The sequence below is a fragment of the Rhinoderma darwinii genome, chromosome 4 (assembly GCF_050947455.1).
Source record: "Rhinoderma darwinii isolate aRhiDar2 chromosome 4, aRhiDar2.hap1, whole genome shotgun sequence".
Lineage (NCBI taxonomy): Eukaryota > Metazoa > Chordata > Amphibia > Anura > Rhinodermatidae > Rhinoderma > Rhinoderma darwinii.
In genome coordinates this window covers 77,555,059-77,566,633 of record NC_134690.1, presented here as the reverse complement: position 1 = coordinate 77,566,633, position 11,575 = coordinate 77,555,059, and the positions used below count along the sequence as shown (strand labels likewise).

The window sequence follows — 11,575 nt, the reverse complement described above, 5'->3', positions numbered from 1 at the left end:
ACTGAAATTTATTGTATTTTATTAATAAACTTAAAGGTTTTCACCTAAATACCCAAAATCTGGATAAACTAAGGAGACAAGAGTAAAATAACCCGACGTATCATCTCCTTCCTCAGATCTTGCTGATGGATCCCAAGCTGTAGGACCGTATGCTTATTATTATTCTGTATTTAGAGAGGTTTCCATTCTAGAAAATGATATCAATAGGATTTTCCACCATATTCTGATCAGTCTGCCAGCACCATCACCCCATTTCTTCAGTTTTGCCCTTCACAGTGGCATCCCCCCCCCCCACCCCGGTTTCCAGGGAACTACAACATAGTCTGATTTAATTGATTACACAATGCTGTCTCTTCATTCTCAGGATCGGCAGGGGTCCCGGAGATCAGACCCCACTAATCAGAATGTTATGTCATATCCTAGTAATATGCCATAACACTCAATTATGAGTAAACCCCCTTAATATTCATAGTGTATACATTTTATACCTCAGTGCAGCTGTCCTGTGATTCTTCTTTTTTTTATTTTCAACCAAGTTTTAAAATTGTCTTTAATCTATAATGTGTGTAAATTGGGTCCGGGGATGTGGATAATGTTAGAGGGGTGCTTATTGTGTTTTTACTATAATATATAAATATATTCCTGGTCTCTAATGTAAAATCTGTAGCAGGGCCCTTTCTATACCATGTGTCATTTATAATACTGGTGTCTTCTTATGGAAGAGTGGATTTTGGGCCCCCTATGGCAGTAGATCCTGGGTGTGACTGCTACCTCTGCACCCTCTATATAACGTCAGTCCAGCACACCCACTACATGTTTATATTAATTAAGTTTTTGTAACATCTTCTTCAGGAAACTTGAGGCCATCAGGCTTATTAGCCATTGGGCCCATGACTGTGTGGCACGGAAGGGGTTAAAGGAGGGATATATCCTGCTAGCGGTGGGTCTGTCCAAGATCAATTTAGGTGGGCCACAGGACCTATAGGGATAGAGGGCACCCGCCCAGGGGCGTAACTAGGAAAGACTGGGCCCCATAGCAAACTTTTGACTGGGGCCCCCGCCTCCCCTGGGTGTCACACAACCCCCCCCCCCCTTGTAGATAGTGCCTTTTTTACAGCCCCCCTTTAGATAACGCCATACAGCCCCCTCTTTAGATAGCGCCATACAGCCCCCTCTGTATATAACGCCATACAGCCCCCTCTGTAGATAGCGCCATACAGCCCCCTCTGTAGATAACTCCATACAGCCCCCTCTGTAGATAGCGCCATACAGCCCCCTCTGTAGATAGCGCCATACAGCCCCCTGTAGAGAACGCCATACAGCCCCCCTGTAGAGAACGCCATACATCCCCCTGTAGATAACGCCATACAGCCCCCACTGTAGATAACGCCATACAGAGTCCCCCCTGTAGATAATGCCATACAGCCCCCTTTGTAGATATCGGGCTGGCATACGGGTATAATAAGAAAACATTATTTTGAAAATACTTAAATAAATAAAGCTGTGGCCGACCCTCGTGTCAACCCACGTTTAAAAGTTTAGTTGTGTGTCGTTCAAATTACTTGTATGGTTTATGTATAATCCACCCTAGCCTGTACATGGTACAGGTATGCGCACAGTCAGTCACATTCCCAAATATTCATGGTAATTTTCTCTTCTGTTTAAGTTTCCCAGGAAGAGGAGAAGAGATGGCGAGGAAGAGGAAGAGAGAGATGGTCACTCTACATGTGGAGGAGACGTCAGTACAAGATTTTATATCACTGCAGTCACTACATACCAAATCCATACTTAGTGTTACAAACCATTACAAATCTAATGTATCAGCTTCTTATTAACCTCTTCACCCATGGGAATAAACACCCTATAAGGGTGACGCGTCCTTCTACCAAGGTCATACAAAGCTTAAAGGGAATGTGTCGCTAGAAAAAAATTTTTTTTCTAGTTAAACAATTAGTATATAAATGATTACACATTGTTCTAATTTTTTTAATTTTTTCACAAGTCTGGAAATATTATAAATTAGATTCTAATTTATAACATTTCCATGTGCTGGTAACTAGAGGGAGCAATTCCCAAAATTGCAGCATTGGCATGTGGTAAAGCAACCTCATTGCCTTATGCTGCAAAATTGGAGAAGACACACTCTTTCTAGTGTCCCCAAACAATCCCCCTTCTTTATCCTGGCTAGTGCCAGGAGAAAGGAGGGGGTTGAATGTTCAAATCTCCTACACTGTGTGCCGCCATTTTTTGAGCGAATGCACAATGTAGGAGGATTAGATACCGTGGTAATCACACAATATAAAACGAACATACACAAACATAACTTACCTGCTCCTGACGCCACCGTCGCTGTCGCCGCCACTGCCTCCGCCCCTTGCCCTTGCTTCTTAACATATGAACGGAAGCCGTGACCGGAAGTAGTCGTCATACTGTCCGGCCGCGGCTTCCGGTCCACATGAAAATGGTGCCGGATGTCGCTCTGCCAAAGACCTACCTTTTGGTCTGTGTGGGAGCGGCGCTTCCGCCGTTCCCACACAGACGGCGTACACTATAGTGAATGGAACGGCTCCCGTTCGCCTTCTCTATGGGGATGTATGTGCCGTATTCCATCTCTGTATGTGTAGTTAATCGTCACATACAGAGATGAAAAAAAAAATGGCAGCCCCCATAGAGAAGTAAAAGAAAGAAAAAAGAAACACAAACACACAAATAAATAAAATGTATTTTAATGACATACTAAAAGCAATAACATATAAAAAAAAATTTTTCGTGACACCTTCCCTTTAACTAATGCTCTGAGAGGTACTAACCCCAGAGACATACCACGAGGAAATGTTCTTAAACATGGATTTTACTAAGATTTCCCTGTCATTTATTCATTTCATTGTAAACTTATTAGCACATAATTGTCTGTATTTTATATTTTTACATTGGACTGCTGATTGTAATATCTATTTCTTCGCCAAACATGGACTCCTTGGATTGCTTTTCAGGGTTCTGACTCCTATAAAGACATTATACGAGAGCTGAGTACTGCGCGGCAGCCTGAGTAGCGCTCTTTACTTTGCGGGATGTCATGGTGGGACACCCCACTCACTTTAATCTGCTCCTCACCCTCCTCTATTTCTTTTTTTTTTGTAACTTTCTCTTCGTTCTCTGTACTCTTATGCGGCTGTTGAATCCGTCCTCTTCGTAGGGGGCCTGAGTCATGTAGACTACTCTCCTGCGTGGGAATATTGGCTTTCACAGCAGTTCTTTATATGTACGCTGCATTTATACTTTCTGTACTCTTATGTAATTCTGTACCCCAAATGTTTTACAAAATGGACCTTTTCGATCATGAAAATAAAGATTTTATATTTTTACATTGGACTGCTGACTGTAATAACTATTTCTTCTATGACAGTTCGCTGACCTACATGATAGACGAGTGCCGGAAGAGGAGGAAGGAGCATACCCTGCAGCCAGAAGAACGGACTGCTTTCTACAATCTCCTCGGTAAGATTCACTGCACCTTCCAATGATTTCTGACCAGACACAACGAGGGGGATTTATTAGGACTGACGTTTCATACCCCGGTCTTAGTAAACAGTTCGCTGGAGTAGGATGCCACACATTTAATAAGAAGCTAATTTCTCATAATAATTTTGCCTCATCTTTCAGCTGGCCATTCACCACAATCGTGGCGTAACAATTGCACTCACAGGGTGTGGGAACGTGACCGCAGCCCTATCCCTTTTCTCCCAGGATCGGACATTAGATAAATATATATATGCTCACCGCTCATCTTCTCCCTATGCCCTCTCAGCATGCTGCGGCTCATACAACATACAGGGCCATATATGTGATGCAGCACTCAACTACCTCAGTGCTGCATCACATACAACGCTCTGCGCCAGTGCCTTGTACGAGCTGTGGTCCGCAGGGAGAGCCTAAGTGGGGAGAAGCGAAGTGGAGCGTTGAGGTGAATACATTTTTATTTTATTATTTTGATGTATTGTCCGATAGGAGGGGAGGGGGAATTTGATCACACAAAGTGTGATTTACATTTATTCTCATGTACAAACATATGACAACTTATTCTAAACATAAGCCATCAATATTTTATCAGTGAGGGTCTGGCTCCTGGCACCACTATAGTAAGCAAAGTAAAGGAGCTGCAGTGTTCCAGCGAGTGTTAGGCTGGGTTCACACAACCTATTTTCAGATGTAATGGAGGTGTTTTACGCCTCGAATTATGTCTGAAAAAACGCCTCCAATACGTCGGCAAACATCTGCCCATTACTTTCAATGGGCTTTGCGATGTACTGTGCTGACGGCCTGTCATTTTACGCATCACTATCAAAAGACGGCTCATAAAATTACAGCCTCGTCAAAAGAAGTGCAGGACACTTCTTGGGACGTTATTGGAGCCGTTTTCTCATAGACTCCAATGAAAACAGCTCCAAAAACGGCCGTAAAAAATGCTGCGAAAAAGCTGCGAAAAACGCTGCTAAAAACGCGAGTTGCTCAAAAAACATCTGAAAATCAGGGGCTGTTTTCCCTTCAAAACAGCTCCGTATTTTGATACGTTTTTTGTTAAGCGTGTGAACATACCCTAATAAATCCTTTACTGTTTACTCAAGCACAGCGCCATACATATAGTTGTGGCTGTGCCTGGTACTGCATTTCACTGCTGCTCAGTCCCAATAAAGTGAATGGGACTGATTTGCAGTATCAGACATAGCCACAACCATATATATGGTGCTATGCGTGGGTAAACAACAAAGGGGCCGTTGTTTATCCCTTCTCCCTGCTTGCATTCTGGGCCCTAATGACCAAGCAATATTTTAAGTTTTCCATCGTCACATTCGAAGAACTATAACCTTTTTATTTTTGCGTCGACATAGCTGTATAAGGTATTGTTTTTTACGGGACAAGTTGTATTTATTAATAGCATCATTTGGGGTACATATAATTTATTGATTAACTTTTATTAACTTTTTTTGGGGGGGGGGTAGAAGAAAACCTAAAATTTTGCCCATCTTTTTTGCGTCCTAAATCTACGCCGTTTACCGTGTGGTATAAATTACAAATAACTTTATTCAGCGTGTTGTTACTATTGCAACGATACCAAATTTGTATAGATTTGGTATGTTTTACTACTTACACAGTAAAAACACTTTTTTTTCAAAATTATTTGTTTTTGTGTCTCCATATTTGAAGAGCCATAACTTTTTTATTGTTCCGCCGATGCAGTTGCATGAGGGCTTGTTTTTTGCGGGACGACTTGTAGTTTTTATTGGTACCATGTTGGAGTAGATGCGACTTTTTGATCACTTTTTATCATGTTTTTAAGTCAGGATTCACAGAAAACAGCAATTTGTCCATTGTTTTGATTTTATTTTTTACGGCGTTCACCGTGCGGGTTAAACAATGTAATAGCTTTATAGTCGGGGTCGTTACGGATGTGGTGATACCAAATATGTGTAACTTATTTGCTTCATTCTGGTTTTTTTAATAGTAAAGCATTTTGTAAGGGGAAAAAATGTGTTTTTAATTTAATTTTTTTTCACATTTTTTTTAAATTAACTTTATTCAACTTTTGTTTTTCACTTGTCCCACTAGGGGACTTTACTATGCGATCATCCGATCGCTTTTATAATACACTACAATACTTTTGTATTGCAGTGTATTACTGCCTGTCTGTTTAAAACGGACAGGCATCTGCTAGGACATGCCTCTGGCATTACCTAGCAGGTATTCACTACAGGCAGACCTGGGGGCCTTTATTAGGCCCCCGGCTGCCATCGGAGACACAGACACTCGGCAATCTTATCGCCGGGTGCCGGTGGGATGAGAGGGAGCTCCCTCCCTCTCTCCAAAACCACTCAGATGCGGTGCACGCTCTTTAGCGCCACATCTGAGGGGTTAAACGGGTGAGATCGATACTAATATTGATCTCACACATTCGAGCAGGGTTGCCCCAGCTCTCAGCTACATCTGGCAGCTGAGAGCAGGGAGATTTAACGGCTCCCTGCTATGTTTATTTATCCTAATGCAGCGCCGTGAAACGGCTATTGCATCAGAATAAAGCCCACTAATGACCGCCGTGAAAAGGCTAATCGGCGGTCATTAAGGGGTTAAGCATTTACTTAACCTTTAATTCTTTGTATATAAACTATTTTGCATTTAAAGAATTTGAAATAAACTTTTTTCGTAGATGATGAGCAGATCCAGCTGTTTTTGGCCAAGGACATCTGTTTGAGGATTTCGGACAAGGTAATTTTATAATGACAAAACAAATAGACAATCAGCCAGATATAGACATGACTGACAAGAAAGATCAGATTTGAATAAAAGGGTTTATGTGGCATTACGGGATATTCTACTTTACATCTACATCCTTGGTAAGATAATAATATTAGATTCAGAACAATGAGGATAATCCTGTGATTTATGTGTTAGGATTATGGACCGACATTAATAAACATATAAATAGAATCACCACATAAAGATAAGACATAAGAAGAGACCATTTCTCTATCTCCAAATTCTAACCTCTTGTCTTCTTCCACTAGTATCTGCTGGCCATGGTCCTCGTGTATTTCAAGAGAGCCGGACTGCGTACCGAGGAATATAGAGAGAATTTCTTTGCATCCCTGTGAGTATATTCACGTATCACATGTTTGAAGGAATACGCTCAAGTAGTTGTGGATCATGTGCTTTCAGGGTCACCATCAGGGCAGTACAGCTGGTACGGCAGTCAGGGGCCCGGCCACAATGCTGAAAAAAAGGGGTCTGCCCGCTTCTTAGTAACTGTAAACATTTCTATCAGGGCCCCAGCGTTAGTTACTTGGAGAAAGGAACGGACCCTTCCGTTCCTTCCTTGTAAGTAACTGTAACGCTGGGACTCCGAGAGGACAGTAGGGGAAGCTGCTGCATGAGAAGCATGAAAGCAGCTCCGTGTGGAGAGAGCCGCCCACCAGACATTTAAAAATTGCGGCAAAACTGCCTTATTTGTGCCGCAATTACAAAAATTACATGAAAATAATAATGGAACAAAACATGAAAAAAACTGTGCTTTTAGGCTATATTTTCACAGAGCAGTTAAATCAAGTTTTTGCTGAGATTTTGCAAAAAATTGCATTTGACTGCACTGTGTGAATAGACCCTAAAGGCCGTTTTACCGGCAGATAATCGTAAGGTGCAGCCAGCGCTGTTCAACGAGACATCGTTAATTAAGGCCCGTTTGCTCCTGTCACACGGAGCTATGGATGGAGACGAGCGGTCGTTACTCGGATCCCTCATCCCCATACGTTATTATCATTTACACAGGGAGATGTGATGCCGACAACGATAATATTTCACTTATTTAAAAGGATACGACCAGTAGATGATCGTTCATCTTGTGTTCGCTGCCCTGTTTACACGGGGCAATTATCGGCAACGAGCGTTCTGTCAATGCCTATGTCTACTATTTTTGGTGCTGTTGAACACTGAAAATCCACTACAAATTACAATTTGTACAATTTATGTGAATTAGGTTTTCAAATCCGCATTCACATGCAGCAGAAAAAAAATCTGCATGGGCTAATTTAGGGCATTCTGCTGATTGTTAAATCAGCAGCATGCCTATTATGTTGCAAAATTGGCACGCATGTCACCCTTTACAATGCAAAGGGTTAATTTGCTGCGAATCCTTAGCAAAATCTGTAAAGGTAAATTCAAACGTAGCATAAACACTACGGATTTTCCACAATGGATTTCATTTTGGAAAATCCGTAGCATAATACAGTAGCAGCAGCAGAGTGGATGAGATTTGAACAAATCTCATCCATACGCTGACTAAAAATATACAGAAAAACAGTTCATAAATTGACCTGCGGTGCGTTTTTTTAATCCGCAGCATGTCAATTTATGCTTTGGAATCGCTGCTTTTCTGTTGAGAGTTTTCCCAATTGGATTTAATGGGGAGGTAAAACCCGCAACAAATAGCAGATGTTGCAATTTTTGTGGTGAAAAAGCTGCAATGTCAGGGGCTTCCCAATGCCGGAATCCCCAGACAGAGCATCACAAGCAGTCTGCCCGTGGACTTTGGCCCAGGTAAAGCCCCTGACGTATCTGTTCATTTATGGATACGGATATGGATACCGTTCCCCAGGCGACGTATCCCATTGTGTGCCATATGTTTTGGCTGAATTCAATAAAATCCAGGGTATCAACTGGTCACTGACTGCTTCATGGTTTCGTTCCCTATAACTTGAACAAAATCAGTTACTGCATATAACGTACAAACGCGAGCGCCCCATTTTCCGTTGCCCACCCACGGTAATGAAGGGGGGACCCAATCTCTTTGGCTGTATGGGGCCCAGAAATTCCTGATTGTGGCCCTATTCGCTTTACATTAGCTTTATCCCTTATAGGTTACAAAACAATTATGGTCATGTTTTAGCAGTAAAATAAAAATATTTTAACATTTTAATATCCAAAAGACAAAATATCAAACCTATAGATTACACTATGTAGCCTTCTGACTTTGGGGGGAGGGGTCATTCTAACATCCTTGGACACCATCGCTATCATTTATAGTAACACAAGTTTCCTTTACATTGAGATATATAAGTATACAGTGCACTGCTCTTCCATGTGTCATTAATAAATTATTATTTTTTTCAGATTTCTAGCGAACCAGTTCGAGGAGGACGAGGACTTCAGAGACGAGATCTACGCGTGGGCCTTAGGAAGTGACTGGGAAATGAAGACAGAAGAGCTGCATCACCAACGCGACCAGTTGCTCTGCCGGATGGACTTTAGAGCGTGGGTGGCCCGGACCACATGTGATCTGGTCTGTAATAAAAAACAGAACAAGTGCCGTCTTTGATTAAGAGTCTGTGATGAGAAGCCAATTTTACCTCATTTACTATTCCATTTTAGATCATGGCACAAGACCCTTTCCACTGGGCATGGATGAGAAACAGGCAAATCCATCACAGCTGGGCCATACGTGCGTCAAGGAGAAATAAAGAGGAGTTTTACACCCGAGGCCCATGGAAGAGCGCGCTGTCCTGTGCCCGTTGTAGAAACATCATTTTGCATCCGTGCATGTGGAAAGTGGAAGGAAACATCATTAGCCGGATAGACACAGCAGTGGACCCGGAGACACCGATTGAGGTCCCTGACTAATAATAACGCTGGTAAGTAAAATGTTGGTGTTATAAAGAAGTAGGTAGGAAAAAATGATCACAAAAGTGCGAAGTAAAATGCAGTAATGGATCTTCTAATCCACATGTTGCTGAACGTTTTCTCTTGTACCTCTATTCCCACCCAGGAGGTTCTGCTGCCTGATCCACAAGAGAGATGAAGACCATGATGGATGACCAAACATGAGGAGCAGGTAATGTATAAGACATGCATGCACGCACACAAAAACACATAATAAATACATACACACTAATACTTACACACACACATACATAACTATACACAATCATACTCACTGACACACTGCACATAGTAACACAGTCACTTTTTACATTTTCTGGCTCTATTCCTTGTATGGGGGAATCCACATATACACATGTATACTGTACACGCGCACATACGTTATATAGCGTTAACCTCTCTTAGTATGCCAGAGGAAGGACAGTACAGCGGCCATGGTTTCCCTGCAGGTTTCCTCCACTGGGGGTTTTGCCTGTCCTGAGTGTCGCTCTACGCTCTTTGTGAGTGATGGGAGGTAACAGACAATCACAACACACACACATACACACAACAATAAAATTCACATAGTTTAACACTCCTTACGTTGTCTGAGTCATTTCTTGTATGAAAGCGACATATGGTGGTCTGTGTGATGGGTTTGTGATAATGTCCTCCCTTCTGATCGCACTGGAGAATTTACTGACACTATGTGAAGGACGTCCGCTCATCATCGACATTCAGGAGAGGCATCAGCAGAAGTCTACAGGAAAGAAAACATTTACAAATCAATGAAGAAATGCATTTATTGGATGTAAGGTTCATGGGTGGGCGTTAGTTAAATTGTAAAATTAAACAATTTTCTAAATAGTCTTTCTTAAAAATGGTCTACCATTTTGTTGCTCTAGAGTCTGTGCAATTCCTATACATAGCTGGCTGTGCTTCTGCTTTTGTCATAGATCTGACAGCTCACTGCTCGCTCGGGACTGACATTATCTGCTCTCCCCTCCTTTCTTTCAGTGTTAGGGTATGTTTACACGACAACGCAAAATACGTCTGAAATTATGGAGCTGTTTTCAGGTGAAAACAGCTCCTGAATTTCAGGGGCTTTTGCATGTACTCGCGTTTTTCGCGGCGTCTTTTACAGACGTAATTGGAGCTGTTCTTCATGGAGTCAATGAAAAACGGCTCCAAAAACGGCCCAAGAAGTGTCCTGCACTTCTTTGATGCGGGCGTAATTTTACATACCGTCTTTTGACAGCGACGCGTAAAATTACACCTCGTCTGAACAGAACATCATAAGACCCATTGCAAGCAATGGGCAGATGTTTGCAGACGTATTGGAGCCGTCTTTTCATGCCTAATTCGAGGCGTAAAATGCCCAAATTATGTCTGAAAATAGGCCGTGTGAACATACCCTTAGAGATACCAACAGAGAGGGGCGGGGGTTATAAACTATATTAGATACCCAAATACAGTGACAGCCACAGTGTGCCTAAATCTAATAACAGCCACTGTGTCATCAAATGCAGTGACAGGCACAGTGTCTTGAAATACAATGACAGCCACAGTGTCCACAGATTTAGTGACAGCCACAGTGTTCAAAATATACTAACAGTCAAAGCGCCCCCAGATATTGTGTTAATCACTGTGTCCCCCAAATATATTGACAGGCACAGTTTCCCCCGATATAGTGATAGACACATTGTCCCAATTTTGAAAACCAAACTGAGGGCGGCTGCAGTAAAGGCCCGGCAAAGCTTTACAAGGAGGGAAACTCATCATTTAGTGATGTCCATGTGTTTAGACTTCCGACAGTCAGTGACTTACAGCCAAGTATTAACAATAATCCTTATATCTATAGTGATGGTAGTTTGACTCTATATGCAGGGATCATCTGGTTTTATTTTTACACCAAATACTCATCTTATTAACAAGAAAATATCCCAGGTCACACTTCCAAAAAAATTAGGTGAAAAGCTTTGATATTAACCTTAAAGAGACTCTGTCACCAGTTTATATGTGCCCTATCTCCTACCTAATCTGATAGTTGCTGTATTGTAGATAACATCAGTTTTATTTTTTTAAAAGAGTCATACACTTCTCTTCATTCATGTTCAGCTGTACTCACAGCACAGCGTGATCTCGCGAGATCACGCTGTGCTGTCACTCCCACAATAACTTTACCGGATTGTCGGGAGAATGAAAAGACATCTCCTCCTGGCTGGAGGCGATGTCTGGTCATTGACCCGTAGGTCCGGTAAAGTTAATGTGGGAGTAAGTGACAGCACAGCGGGATCTCAGCGACTATCAGATTAGATAGGAGATAGGGCACTTATAAACTGGTGACAGAGTTTCTTTAAGGTTAATATCAAAGCTTTTCACCTAGTTTTTA

The 11,575-nt window shown here is 42.0% G+C and overlaps 1 protein-coding gene across 1 annotated transcript; it reads left to right on the top strand.

The window, feature by feature from the left end:
* The first annotated feature begins 3,419 nt into the window (after positions 1–3,419).
* Positions 3,420–9,169, top strand: LOC142760432 (speedy protein 1-B-like). Its single transcript, XM_075863622.1, has 5 exons — positions 3,420–3,498; positions 6,203–6,261; positions 6,561–6,643; positions 8,659–8,827; positions 8,917–9,169. The coding sequence occupies exons 1-5, from the start codon at positions 3,420–3,422 to the stop codon at positions 9,163–9,165; spliced, it is 639 nt and encodes a 212-aa protein (XP_075719737.1). The 3' UTR covers positions 9,166–9,169.
* Positions 9,170–11,575: the final 2,406 nt, after the last annotated feature.